Source organism: Falco cherrug, chromosome 12, assembly GCF_023634085.1.
Source record: "Falco cherrug isolate bFalChe1 chromosome 12, bFalChe1.pri, whole genome shotgun sequence".
Taxonomy (NCBI): domain Eukaryota; kingdom Metazoa; phylum Chordata; class Aves; order Falconiformes; family Falconidae; genus Falco; species Falco cherrug.
The window spans coordinates 31,634,071-31,648,716 of record NC_073708.1 but is presented as its reverse complement, the minus strand read 5'-3'; the positions used below and the strand labels follow the sequence as shown (position 1 = coordinate 31,648,716).

Here is a 14,646-nt window from a genome sequence, read left to right as displayed (position 1 = left end):
AGCGATGCTAGCTAGGAACCTTTCCGAAAAATACATAAATACACCGTTCTCTCGCCAAAAATAATTATACCATGAGGAGGGGATCTGCCAGGGTGCTGCCCTTGCAATTGGGCACATGAGGCTGCAACCCCCCAAAGAACTTGCTGGGATAAAACTGCCCCACACATCACGGGCACCGTGACCCATGTGCTGATCCCAGCTGGGCTTTTTGGTGGCTACCATAATCCAGGTGATAATTAACAATAACCAAAGACGAAACGAATGAAAAGCATCATATGAACGGAAAACTAAAAGCTATTAGAACGTATTTTAGTTCACCAACAACCCTTATCTACCGAGAGCCCTCACTGTCATAAGGAAACCTTCAGGCTTGGCTGCTGTTAGGAGGCTAAAATAATTTGCCCTGAATTTACAGCCTATAATTTAATCAGCAGCTCCGGCCCTTGCCTGTGTGGCAGGGAGTGGGGGCAGAGCCGCACCCACAGCTCCCAGCAAGGATGCCCCAAAAGCCATCCCGCCGGGGACAGTCCCCAAGCCCCGAGGGTCCAACTTCGGGACGCGTGTGGCAAAGCGCAGGCTTTTGGGGAGGGGTCGAGGGTCTACGGAGCAGCGGGCTGGGGTTTGTTTGCTGGTTGCGAAAGCCTCAGCCGGTGCCTAAACTTGAAGCATGGAGGGGAGGAGGAGGAGGAGCTGTGAAGAAGCTCAAGGCACGGAAAGCAAGGGATGCCCTTTCTTTTACATCCGAATGGGGAGAAAATACATAATTGTAATAATAAATAGTGGGTTTTATGAACAATTAGGATTCCACTGTCTCTTTGAAGGGTTTGAAAAGCTGACATGATGTTTTGGGCTCTCCAGATTCAGCTTTGAGGCCTCAACCAAGAGAAACATTCAGCCCCGCTGTGTACAGCAGTGACCACAACAAAGATTGTGGTTTCTCCCACACTCGCCTTAAATAGATCTAAATTAATGCTATTCATCATTGGGTGGAAAAGAAGGGAAATATAAAAGTGCAGTTGCTTGTAGACAAGCCAGCAGCATTGGGCAACTTTCTTACCATTCAAAGGCCTCTCCTGCTTCTGCACCCTGAAGCCCGCCGGGGCAGGCAGGTGGCGAAATCACGCACCCTTACACTGGCCAAACCCATCACCTGGAAAACATCCTGGACATATGAAATACGTCTTTATCCCGTGTTTATTTGTTGTTGTTGTTGTTGGAGAAAGGGGAAAGCTAAACCACATGACTGAACTCCTGCCAGGGGTTCGTGATAGAGCAGACCGTCCCAAGTGCCGCACCAGTTAGTATCTGAATTATCACAGATACTCACCAGCTCAGTTACAACTACAGGGGGAGAGCAGTTGTCCCACCTAAATCCTGCTTCTGTCAGCTACCGCCTGCTCACAGCTGCAGAAAGAGGTTGGCCCTGCTCCCCAAAGCGGAGAGCATCGGTAGATATCTTTGTGCCACACAGGGTGTATGGATCACCGCGTTCTGTGCACGCCCGGATAAGTGAAATTTGGGGTGTCAAGGAGCTGTAGCTGTCACCTCCCCACCTCTCCTGACTCCGATATACACCCAGGCTCCCACCGCTGACTTTTATGGGCACCTTTATAAGGGTAAAGCAATGCAACATCTGCCTTCTCCTGGTATTCCTTGAGGGCAGAAATACCGCGAGATTTCTTCGTTTCACTTTTTTCTTTAAAACTATAGATGTCTCACTGCGGCAAAAAATAATGGAGGGGGAAAAAACCAAGACCCCTATGAGCCCCTAAACATTAAAATCTCAGCCGAACACTGAACTGCTCGGGTTCCCCATGGTGTGTGCAGGGAGCCCTGAACAGGGAAAGAGTGCAAAATACCTGCTGCAAAGCTAGCTGAGTATTTTTCAGTAAGAGTAAATGTTATCTGTCTGTAGGAAAGCATAGGGACTATTAACATCGCAAACAAAACTTTAAGGACCGTTTTGGATGTATGCTGGAACAGTCACGGGCTGGAAGCAGGTTTTCAAAAGCCTTGTATATGGAGAGAATGTCACGGATGCTTTAAAAGTCTTCAGATACGTGTAAAAACGACATATATATTACGTATTATCTCCACAGAACAAACACCATTTGAAATGTGCCCCTTTTTAACTACCATTATGAGCTGTCTAAAGAGCGTTTTGGTTAAAACTTGGGAGGAAAGGCAGGGGGGGGGGGGGGGGGAAAGCCCACTGATCTTACACCTGCTCTTTAGCAGTGGGAAGTAGGTTCTCAATCTGTTAACATGACCATCTGGCCAATCTGCATATCACGGCTATCTGGATTACTGTACGATGGAATGACAATAACGTAGCCAAAACAAAAGTAAAATGCATCAAAAACTAACAGTAGCGCAGCTCTTTTGATTTTAAATTAAATAATAAATGCCGTATCACAGCAAAGCGAGAAAGTCAGCTAAATAATTAAAAACGAGCCTTTGCTATGGCATAATTAAGTAAACAATATGGTGTGTGTTTCTATACGAGCCAGCAATAGTTTCCACCGTTGAACGCTCCACTTTTGCAAAGCAGCTATCAGGAGTTCAAGACGCTGCGACAGCTCTTTTGGTGATGTACAGTATTGTCAGGACACCTCTCACATCCCTGCAACATGCCGAACCGGCTGCGGCTATTAACAGGATTAATGTAGCAACAATCAATACCAATTGTACTAAAAGATTACGGCACAAAGCCTTATGTACCTCTTGGACTCCCCGATACCTCCATGGGTATTTTGGCTATCTGCGGTCATTTTCCGCGCTAACCAATCTTTGGGTTATTCCCATCGATGCCTCTTTGTGATGGGCCAAGTAGAAATATTTTAAATCCACCGATGGGAGTGTAAAATGGGTCTGCTTAAAGTTCAAGGTCATGTGCTATATACAATTGCCCAGGCAATTAGCCATAAAGCATATTTAGACACCAAGTAAATTTTCATAGTGGCAGAAAGAAGGCTGACTTCTTGCATCTTAGCTGGCTTCTGTTCTAAACATGACCAGAAAAATGAGCTCATGTAAAAAAAAACATTCCCAGATTTTTCCTAAATTTGGGATTTTTAAACGTCCTTCTGAAAGACTAAAAAGATTTTCTCTGCCACAAATACCTCGCTAGCTTAATTCTCGCCTGGAGCGCATAACGATGGCCATCCAAAAAAATAAATCGGGCATTGCAGCATCGCCTCCTGGCCTGCCATCCTGCCTCATCCACCAGAGAAGTCTCTAAAAACTGTGACCTCTCACAAAATTTAACTACTTCCATTGCGAATGTATTCTCCAATCTGATCACATTAGCAGAAGGAACTCCAAAGCAGTAAAAAACTCCAGAAAGTTCTCGGTTGAGTGCCTACTAATGAACAAAGGTTAACTTTATCTAAAAGGTCAAATGCCTGGTGGCTAAGGTTGTGACCTTAACAACTTAAATTGTGACCTTGCCACGTGCCTAGTATATTGTAGATTCTGATACAGATCATCTGGTAAAGGACTGGTCATAAATTAGCTTTACTGTTCGACTCCCACAAAGAAAACGGTTTGCCACAATGGTTTCCAACTTGTCATTTGATACAAGCGCAGAATAAGAGAAAACTAAAAAGCAAACCCAAGTTCGGGGTATGAAAATGCCGCCTGTTTTTAGTTAAGCAGATTAGAAACTGCAAACTGAGAGCAGTACTCTAGATTTCGATACATTTTTTGGTCAACCTCTAATTCACAAAACACCCATCTTCCTTTCCTTTTTTTTTCTTTTTTTTTTTTTTTAAACAAAAATTATATGTAGTTTGCCTATTTGCATAGTTTTGTTTTCTCTTTCTAGCTAGTTCTTAAAGAGAATAATTGATTTCAGTAGCTTTGTAAGAAGCACTATTTAAATCTGCACACGTGTTCCCTTACAGATGATAGTGCCTACTGAAGAAAAAGCGTGGATTCAAAGCAATAATTATTGTACATGCTTAGAAGGAAAGGGACAACTCGCTGCTGAAGTCATCTCAACTAAGGACATCTTGGAAGAGAATACTTCCCCCCCCAAAAAAAAAAAAAAAAAAAAAAGACGAAGAGGGGTGGGGAGGTGGGGGGGAAACCCCAAGAAAAAAGAGAAGCAAGCACTGTGGGTGAAAAGGTCACAATGGTTTTGGCACGTATCTTCAAGCACGTTTCGGAGTCTGTGCCTCCTGCCAATACTGGCAACTTCTCAAAACTTTTAAGGAGGTAAAAACATTGTTTAGTGTTTACAAATCTTCTGTACTATAGCAGATGCTTGTCAAATCCGCTATATGTAAGTTGACCAGCCTACCTAATATTTGGGCTGGTGACTTCCTCCTCATAAATAAGCGGTCCATACATTCAGGGAACGAGGTCTGATGGAGTTTGAGACAAAGGACCCTTAATATTTTTTTTCTTTTGTAATTTTCCTGTTGCGCACCCGGCACAAGCTGCCATTACTGCGGGTCTGCGGGAACCAATGGCTGTCAACTTGGCCAATGTTCAGGTGTAACAAAGACTGCTGGGATACATCGGAGGGGGGAAAAAAGGGAAAAAAGGGGGAAAAAAAAAAAAGGTAGCCTATATGCGAGGCTTTCAGCACTCCTCCGTGAAGCAATATAGATGGTGACCAAGCTGTGCTACCTCCTAAAAATCATTTTGTCCCCCTCCCCAGTGAGGTTTAGCAGGGAATACACCAGCACACGCTACTGCATTAGGAGCACAATGCGATGCGTGCAATCAGCAAACAACGGCCGAAAACACGATGCGGTGCGGTCTGTACGAGTGCGTTACTGCTTACACAAACCAACAAATCTAACCCCAAAAAACAAGCCTAAGCCTCGCGCTAAGTTTCCGTGGCAGACATCTAGTTCGAAGAACAATTAGTGCAATTGCTGCCTGTTGACGATGAAGGCAGAAATAAATAAGAGCGCACTATCAAGGCTACTGTTTGCCAACAGCATGCCGATAAGATGGTATATCCCTAACCACAATATTGAACTTTTACAATGTCTATTGCCCAACTGTTATAACAGGGAGAGGATCCTTTCAAGCACCCCGGAATACTTACGCCCCTGGATTTCATCCTTTTCTCCCCATCCTACACCGCTGTGACCCAACGCGCAAGCTAAGCCAAGACCGTTGTTTTCTATTAACAACTTTCGCCCTCCACAGAAGGCTGCTTTGCACTTAGGAAACACAATACGGACTGGTATTTAGCAGCACCATGCTATATATAAATCTAAATAATAAAAACCTGCATGCTGTATAGCAACACATGGCAGTTTTCAGCCGTGGATACCAAAGCACTTCAAGCGCATCGCCCCGTTCTGACGTGCAGAGGAGGAAACTGAGGCAGACACAAAAAGGATGAGAGTCCCTGGTCTCTCCAGGGCCGGTGACAGAATGGGAGGTAACCCATAACACCCCAGCCCTAATCACCCTTCAGTTAGCTATTAATTGGTAATCCTTCCTTCACCATGCCCCATCATAAATGGCAACGTAAATAAATAATTCTCCACAATATTCGCCTACCTCCCCATAGTCATAAATGCGTAATATGATTTACCACATCGCACCGAAGTGCAAAGTAAATTTCACAGCTTATCTGTAGGAAATACCATGAGGATACTTGAAAGTTATTTCCGAACAGGAATCACAGCTGTAAACTCAGAGCGGCAACACTGCCTATCGCCACAACCAGCGCGGGCACTCGGTGCAGAAAAACTTCGGGGTGGCCAAAACTTTCTGCAAGACTCTAAGAAAGAAGGTAGCATTGGAAATACAGGCTCCCTGCGCTGTAACTTGCTCAGGTTTCTTACCGATATACATTTAAATAGAAGTGGTTTCTACTAGTAGGATTCCTTTTCCCTCTGCTCCTCCTTTTTTTTTTCCAGCCCATCCAGCCCCTCAACTTGCAAGTCAGGCTGAAACCCAGAGAGACCTATGCATACCATACGTGAAAACCGGGGCCTAACACTTCACACGCACGCATTTTTCTGCAATATAATCACCCAGGACAACTACAATAGTGTATTATTTTATCCAGTTAACATACTACACATCCTCTGAGCACACCGAGTCGCTCTGCAGGCAGGGTGTACTTTGCGCTGGAGTCAGAGATCCCAAGATTTTTGTCACACGCAAAAACATCTCAGCACCACCACCCACCCCTCCCCGCCATAAGCACAGCATTATCAAACCAGGAATTTGTTTCAAGACCCACTCAGCTTCTAGGTCTATAACTTGTGGTATTTCAGGGGGTTTAAACGTCTCCTTTTCCCCACAGGACTACCCAAGGTTTGTCTTGTGGCCGCTCAGACCCGATGACTAGGTTTGCTATCAAGGGATTGTCTTCTCCTTCCCCTCCGAGCCCAATCCTGCAGGATTTACACTCCCCATTCCATCCCCGTGGGGTGAGGATACCCAGCACTCCTGACCCATGGGCCTCAGGCACCTCTAGCCTTCTCACATTATTTTGTACATAACATATACAAACTTTAATAATTTTTTTTTCTAATTAAAATCTATCTGCTTTCCCCCAAAATCAGGATAAAGGAAGCCGCGTCTGGCTGCGATCCCTCCTAGGACAACATTTAGGGTAACACCTGTGAGGGATGCCTGAAATGCCATTAACCCCAGGAAAACTAGAGCTGCTTTTACGTGGCTGCACCTTAAAAACCCATTAAGAAAAAGGAAAAATAAAGGGGGGGCGAGGGAGGGGAGTTTTGGCACTCTCCTGGCCGCCCCAGGAGGGCAATAACCGGCGTCCCCTGCTCCCTCCCCGGCTCATGCAGCCACCACCGGGGCACGGCGCCCGGCACGGAGATAAACCGAAAAGTTGGAGAAGGTGGTATAGAAAGGCACTTACCTGCTGCGTGCACAAAGTATGCCAAATATAAATCGAGTTCCTTAACAGAAACTCCTATATGGTGGGGCTGTACGCACAGCCCGGGGTTAGAGCACTGTGGGGACTTTACAAGGCGCTCGCCATCAGTACTTTCGAGCGGAATACCTTTAAATAAAATCACCATAACAAGGTCCAACCTCCAGACCTTATCTGCCTGGCGAAGGCAGTCAATTCTTCTCATCTTGCCCTTCTGGTCTGGATTGGAAAGAACGCAACACGGAGGCTTTTTTCCTGTGACTGTGAGAACAAAATCCTCCCGAAATTCAGGCCTGATATCTTTCCGGAGCTTTGCCAGAAGTCTGGATGCCCATTTTTGCTTTACCTCGGGTTTTTCACTTAGCAGTTCGTCCTTCACGGCTCTCTCTTCCTCTTTTGACATGCGTTTTTCATGTTTTTTGAAGTATTTTCTTTTTCGGGCTTGCAGGTTGAACCACGTGTACGCAAACGCTCGGACGTGAGGCAGAAGTGCTTCGATGAAGGGATGAAATTCATCCTGAAAAAGTTACAGAGAAGGGTCGATGTCACCGAAACCATCAACAAAAAGCCTCCGGGAAAGGGGGCTTTCACAAGGCGCCAAGGCCCACTGGGACGGGGACAGTTGGGCTTGCACATCTGACGGGCTGGGGGACTCGGGCCCCTCGCTGTTGGACCCCCAGCCCGCCACCGCCACAGCCCCGCTCGCCTCACGCCGACCCCAACCCTCCGCTCCCACCCCCTGAGAACAGGCCCGACTTCAAACAAGCACACAGGCAGAGATGGGGCAACGTGGGACCCTTTCCCTGATCCCCAAAGCTCTTAAAAAACAAAAAGCCAAACCAAAAAAAAGCACACAAAAAAAAAGGTAAAAGGAGTTAAAAGCAAAAAGCCCTGCTGCAAGTCCACTTGCGGAGGGAGCGCGTATCTCCCTTTGCTCTCTCCCTGACCCTGCTGCTTGCGGTGTAGCCAGCGTATGCCCGCCAATTTGGCAAATCCTAAACATTTGGATGCCAATCAATGTTTGTATGGGGAAGTCTAAAGTATAGTAAAACTTTCCCTAAGATATATTTGGAAATAGCAGGAGGCAGTATAGTAAAATGCCAATATAGCTGCATATACAAATACAATGAAGGGTGGTTTTTCTCTCCGTTTCCTACACGGCGAAGAGAGTAGAAAGTAACGTCGTCAATCCGTCCCGCGTGCGCGACAACTAATGCTGAAATCCTAGAAAAAGCAAGGCTCACAATTGATTTTGTTTTTCAAAAAGTTTTGTTTACATTTAGGCAAAAAGAACAAAATTAAACCCTGCTATTCAGGCATATTAGGACAAGCCAAACTCTGAGCCTTTTTATAAAATAAAAAGAAACAGGAAAAAACGAAAAATGCGGTAACAGCAAGCCTTAGCACGACTCGTGCAAATACGTAAAGAATTATCCTTTTTTTTTTCCGTGACACTTTGTGTCATATTTTCACGTATTTAAAAAGAAATGCCCTACTTGGAAAGTTACTTTGGCCATCCAGAGCCACTGCTTGCTTTGTGTAACGATGACTTAAAGATCACCCCTTTTCCTTGGCACAAAGATAATCACGATTAAAATTATTCTGACAATAAAAAAAAACACAAGAAAGACACACACACACCAGTTTTGTTGAAAAAAAATTAATATATATATCCTCAAAAAGTACTACATCAATCAGCCAAAGGGATCAAAACATATTATAATATACTGGGGCCACGTTTCTTGTTTTTCTCTCAATAAATGAACGACCAAACTCCAGGCTGCACATAAAAATGTATGTAGCCTGTGGGGGCCTGATCCAGCACCGCGTGCTGGGGACGTGCCTGCTTCCAGGGGCTGAGTTCCTCCTTTTCTCAGGATTGGGCCCTCCAGGAGGGAAAAATAAAGTAATTTGTGGAATGTTTCCCCCAGCATGGTAAAAGCCACCCGCTGCCTATCCTTTTGCAAGGCAACATTGGGGATTTTTTCAGATTAACTAACTTTTTTTTTTTTTTTTTTAATTATCCCATGGCGTACATTTCCTACCCAAATCATTTCAGGTCGTGCAAATATTGTTATTAAAACAGACATCTTACTTCCTTTCAACACCTTATTTTAACTTGCATTTTCTTTTCAAAAATTATGAAAGATTGAGAAATCAATAGCAGAAATATCTATCAGCAAAATCCTGTCATAATTCAAGACCTTCTGCTGACTTCCCAAAAGCTTTCATTGCACTTATTCTGAGTGGCCCCTGAATTGTAAATACTGAAATCTAGAAGTAATACCACCGCATTTATTTTTATTTTAAAGGCAGACTGTGAAAAATTACCCCAAACGGCACAATATATTTCATATAGCACAGCAGAGCGGCAGTAATCACAAGTACTATGAACGATTATTAAAATATAAGCAGGTAAAAATAAAATAAATCACTCCAATGACTGACACATTCCTCTTTTTTTTTTTTTTTTTTTTTTTTTTTTTTTTACACATCCCCCCCCCTACTGGAAAAGATCATAGTTTCAAATTTCAATAAAGTTTTAAAAAACAAACAAACCAAAAAAAAAAAAAAAAAAGATTGCTGTGAGTTTGCAGTCGGCAAATTCAAAAAGTGAGAGGAGGCACAATCCCAGCACATGGAGCTGCTCTCACCCACCAGAAAGAGCTCTGGTGGCTGGGGGGGGAGCGGGGGGAGGAAAAAAAAAAAATACAAAAACCTACAAGCTATTAAAAATAATAAACCCTCCCTTCTGATCCCTTCTGTCCTTCCCCTTCCCCACTCGTGGAGAGTCAAGGAAAAAAGGCCTTTTGTCAAGTGGAAGTTTATCTGCGAAGGTACACACAGCAGAGGCTCGCCAGCCCCACAATGAGCCAGGGGAGCGCTTCCAGCTTTCCTAGTTTCTAAACACGTCTTGGTACATCCTGAAATATTTTAACTTTTCTGCTTTAAGCAGCGCTTTGTCCTGCCTGATCTCATGTGCTCGGGACTTTTTTGGCTCGATGCTGGATGCTATCCAAGAGAGAGTTGCTTTAACCTGCGCTAAAGCTGATTTCTACGATGGGAACCTGAAAGGGGAGGTAACAACACTGGAAAAAAAATAACCAAACCACTTTAAAAGACCTCGGGAGGAGGCAAAAAAATATCAAAAAAGGTACTTTTTAGTGTGAAGTGTAAAAGTCAGGGTCCATGGCTGAAGTAAATGAAAAGCACCATTGCTCGGCGTGCGAGGTGTGCACGTCCCTATCAGACTCAAATGTGTCTTTTCAAAATGGTGTATGAGGAGAAAAGGTTAATGACTCATAAACAGACCAACTTTCAAACTGTCTTGGTAAACACGCCGCTCCGTAAAATTGCACTGCTTCAATCTCGGCGGTGAGGTATTAGCAAAGTCAAAGTGGAAATAAAAGCACTCAGGACCGATCAAACAAAATTGGGCTGGAAGCGGGGATGGCGGGGGGGGGGGGGGGGGGGGGGGCGGGGAGCTGTTTCTGCACAATACAATTATTTATTTCAGTGTTATTATAGCCACCCCACCCCCCCCACAAGAAAAAAAAAAAGTTTTGGAAATGTGTCAGTGCAAGTGTGCTAACAGATTTGCAGTCTTGTCTGCAGCCTCGCTGCAAAATATCAAGATTTTAAGTAACTGGTGGAAAAGGAGATGATCTTTGCCTTTCCCAAAGTTAGCTTTAAGGGAAAGTTTCAAAGTATTTTATAAAGATGTTTGCTTTCCCTCCTCGGTGTTGGATGGGTCACCTAAAAATAAAAGGCACACCAAAAAGCTGGGAAAGCAAGAATAAAAAGTAAGTTGCTTTTTTCTTCTTTTTTTTTTTTTCCTCTCCATTGCACTACTCTCCAAAGTTTGAGGATACAGCTCTTCAGAGCACAGCCTGTTTCTAAGCAGCACCTACAATATGGGCCGTGCAATTTTGTATCGCTGATACCAAAATTCTCCTCTGCTCTTCAGAGAGGTGTAAAATAAAATAAAATTTAAAAAAAAAAAACCAAAACAAAACCAAAAAAACCCACAGGACAAAAGAGCCCCCAAACCCAGCCCAAAGGCGCCCGCAATAATGTAACACTGCAAAGGAGCCTTTTGAAACAATATATTTCTGCTGATCTTTTTGAAATCAAGCCAGCTACAGCAACCCTTGTTAATATTTTTTACAATCCATTTGCTTGTAAATCTATTAGGAGATGTGCATATGTTCCCCAACTATTTCCTAGATCTTCAGCAGATATGTAAATGGAACGATGTTTAGATTTTTCCTGACAGATGATACAAAATGCTTGTGCCATTTCAGTTCCAGTGCTTGGATAAATATGCTCATAACTAGGATTTCTGTTTGTTTTCCTTTTCTAACCCAACTTTTGAAAGCTTCCCTTTAAATGTGAACCAAAACTCAACACACACACAAAAAAAAAAAAAAAGGGAAAAAATATCTCTGTCCCAAAACTTGTATTAATAAAAGCTCCTGAAATGAAAAATAGGAAATTGCTTGCAATTGCTCAGGGCTCGCCTCCTTTTTCTACCGAAAATGACAAAACCACCCAATTGATCCTTCGGAGGGAAGAGTTTGTCAGAAGGCCTCTAATCCTCGTTATTACTTTTCCAAACGTGCAACAAGAATGCGAGATTTGCACAACTGAGGAAAAGCACAGTGCCTAGCTTTTTCTTTCCCCTTTTTTTTTATTTAATGAAAAAAAAAAAAAGGGGGGGGGGGGGTGTCAGGGGGAAAAAGACACCAGGACAGGGAACAACCGGCCCATGGATTTATTTTCTCTCCTTAATGTACAACTGGGCCTACTAAGCCCAAGGAGCTCCACGTGCAGCTGCGGAGCGATGCGGTGGTGCTGGCCCTACAGGAGCGGATTTGCTGGCCCTCCTGCAGAAGCAGGAGCGATAAAATCCCGGTATTTTTCAGAGTTGAATTAAAGGCACAAACTTTGGGCAGGCAGAGCAGGGAGTTGCATCCCATCCTCTGCAAACTCCCCTTTTCCTCCTGCCTTGTAACCAACCATGTGCAGGGGTTTTGAAGCCCGGCGGAGTTCCGTGCGCCTGCCAGCCTGGCTGCTGCTGGCCTGGCACCCCCAGAAATTTGGGGGAGGCTGGGGAAAGCAGGGGGATGACACACTACGGCAGGAGAAGGGGACTAAACTTTTGCAGCTCTTCAAGCTGCCTGGGAAGCTGCATCCCCTCTCTCTGCATTTCCTCGCCTTTTTCTCGACGGAAAGAGCCTGGAGAGGCTTTCTCACCGGGAGAAAAAAAAATATTCAAATTAAATTAATAAGAATAATGTAGTCAAAATCTCCTGCAGGAGGAAATAATCTGGGGTTTGAGTCCACCACAAAGCATTTCCTCGTTAAACCATTATATCCTGCTAATTGAAGGTGTGTAATTTAGCGTCCTGCAGCAGTGTGTGGGGAAGGTGGGGGGGGGGGGACCGGCAGCGCTCCGCGGCCGCGCAACTCGGGGGCATCGCGGAGCGGCACCTCCCCCTCTTTTCGCACAGCCCCGTCCCGCTGCAAGCGGGGGGCGCAAAAGTTGCGCCGAGTCCCGCGGAGGGCCCGATCCGAGGGCGGGGGGATCGCGGGGGGGGGCGGGGAGGCGACACACGGGGACACGCGCGGGACAAGTTTGCGGGTGCCCGTGTCGTGCGTGTGTGTGCCCCGCGGTCGGGTCCCGCAGCGGGGCTAGCTGCGCGGGTGCGGAGCGCACTCCGCGCAGGGGGGGCTGCACCGCGGGAGCGTGCCCAGGTGCGGGGGACGCTCCGTCTCCGCGCCCGGAGGCGGGGGGGGGGGTTGGGGGAAACGCGGAGCCGGCAGGGCCGGTTCCCCCCCCTCCCTCCACCCACCCCCCACCCCGCAGCCGCGTAAACCCCGCGTGGGGCGGCTGCGGGCCGTGCCCGGCGCCTGGGGCTGCAGACGGCGCAGTGGCTGGCAGCGCTGCCCCGGGGCCGCGGTGCGGGGCGGGCGGCGGCGGCGGCGGCGGCATCGATCGCGGATGACCAAGCACGGCGGGGCCGTGCGGGGCGTCCCGCAGCACCGCGCCCGCGCGCCCCCCCCCCCCCCCCTTATTAATTAAACCATTAATAAGTAGGCGCCATTAGCCATGTGCCGACACAAATGGCCGTGCGGGAAGGGGGGTGGGGGGGTGGGATGCAAGCGAAAGGCAACAAAGTTAGTTTCGGCAAGCTGCGTTCGTGCCCCTTCCCCGGCGCGCACCGGTGCGCACCCCCCGCAGCGCCGGCCCCATCGCGCCCCGGCAGCCGCTTACCTGGGTGAGACAGAGCGGAGAATACATGACTGCTGCGGGGGGCTGCGGTTTGGAGGTGTGCGTGTGCGGGGAGAGAGGGAGAGAGAGAGGGGGAGAGAGAGAGGGAGAGAGGGAGAGGGAGAGAGAGGAGGGGAAAAAAAGAGAGAGAGAGAGAGGAGAGGAGGGGGAGCCCCGAGCCTGCTTCTTGCTTTCACATTTCCAACTCTGCCAAACTGCAGCCAGCGCGGAGCCGCTCCATGAGCTGAACTTTAACCCCGCCTCGACTTTCCCGCACTACGCGCTCGGCATGCCTGCCCTGCGCGCCGTTAAAGGCATAGCGCACGCTGCGCGCCCCTCCGCCGCCGCGGCCCCCGCTCCGCGCCCCTCCGCGCCGCGCCGCTCTGCGCCGCGCCGCCCGCTCAGCGCTGCGCGCCGCCCGCCCGCGGGGGCGGGGAGGGGCGGGGAGGGGGCTGCGGCGCCGCCGCCTCCCTCCGCCCCGCCGCCCCGCAGCGCGGGCAGCCGCGGAGAGCCAGCGGGGCTCGGCTCAAAGTTTTCTTGTTTCGGGGGTTTTGGGGGGGGGGGGGATGAGGGGTCGGTTTGGGGTTGGTTTTTTTTTGTTTCGTCTTTTCCCGACGGCTGCGGCCCCGCTCGGCCCATGGCCGGGGAGGGGAGGGGGGGGCACGGGGGGAGCGGCGCTGCGTTCACAACTTTCCCCATCCCCTTTGGCACTTGTCATTTTAAATCAAGCGCTTTATGGTCAGGGGTGCTTATTGCACTTAAAATAAATAAATAAATAAATAAAATTGCAACGCATAAATTCATCTGCACGTCGCGCACACACACACACCCCTTTACTAATAAAATCGCTCCTTAAAAGTGAAGCGCTTAAAATTAAAAATACACCCGCGGCTCCTGCCACTTCTGGAGCGCATTGTTTTGGCACCGGCAGCGTTTGGGTTTGGGGTTTGGATGCTCTCCAGCCCGCTCATGGGGACTGTAGGGTGTCCCGTGGCTTGTGCTCCCCCCCCCCCCGCTTGGGAACAGCTTTTCCCACTGATGCTGGAAGCGACCTCGGCGTCCCTCCGCGTAGTTATCCATGCGGGGGCGGGCGAAGGGAGCAGGGAAAAATCCCATCCATAGGTACAGGGGGAAAAAATCCCGCTCCCCGCCTATGCAGCTCGTGTAGAAGCCGGCGGGGGGGCTGCACCGCTCCCAGCGCTTTGCGGTTTGCAGCATTATCTTTAAGTAACTTTTGGCGCCCTTCGGAAGACTTTTGGCCGCGGGACGGCTGGTTGCGCCCTCTAGGCAGGGCCCGCGGTCAAGCGCAGCCCCTCCGCAGCCGCGGACACCCCCCCAAAAAAAATAACGGGGGGGGGGGGAGGGGAGAAGAGCAAAAGCACCTTCTCCCCCACACCCGCCGTATTTTTCAGAGCTAAACAAGCGGCCGCGCAAGTTATTCTTATTTTTCCCCGAGTCAGCACGCTTTAAAATATTAATAATTTTTAAATGCGCT

At 47.9% G+C, this 14,646-nt stretch overlaps 1 protein-coding gene across 18 annotated transcripts in view; it reads right to left on the bottom strand.

Annotated features, from left to right (window-relative positions):
* Nucleotides 1–14,646, bottom strand: part of NFIA (nuclear factor I A) — a 359,870-nt gene that overhangs the window by 242,230 nt on the left and 102,994 nt on the right. For 10 of the 18 annotated variants that reach the window (XM_027806993.2, XM_027806996.2, XM_055725262.1 and 7 more), the window contains exon 2: nt 6,863–7,394. In XM_027806993.2, coding sequence (XP_027662794.2) covers nt 6,863–7,394 — 532 coding nt within the window. Of the gene's footprint in view, nt 1–6,862; nt 7,395–13,154; nt 13,564–14,646 lie in introns of those variants that run through there. The other 8 variants (XM_005440391.4, XM_055725265.1, XM_055725263.1 and 5 more) reach the window with 5 other exon arrangements.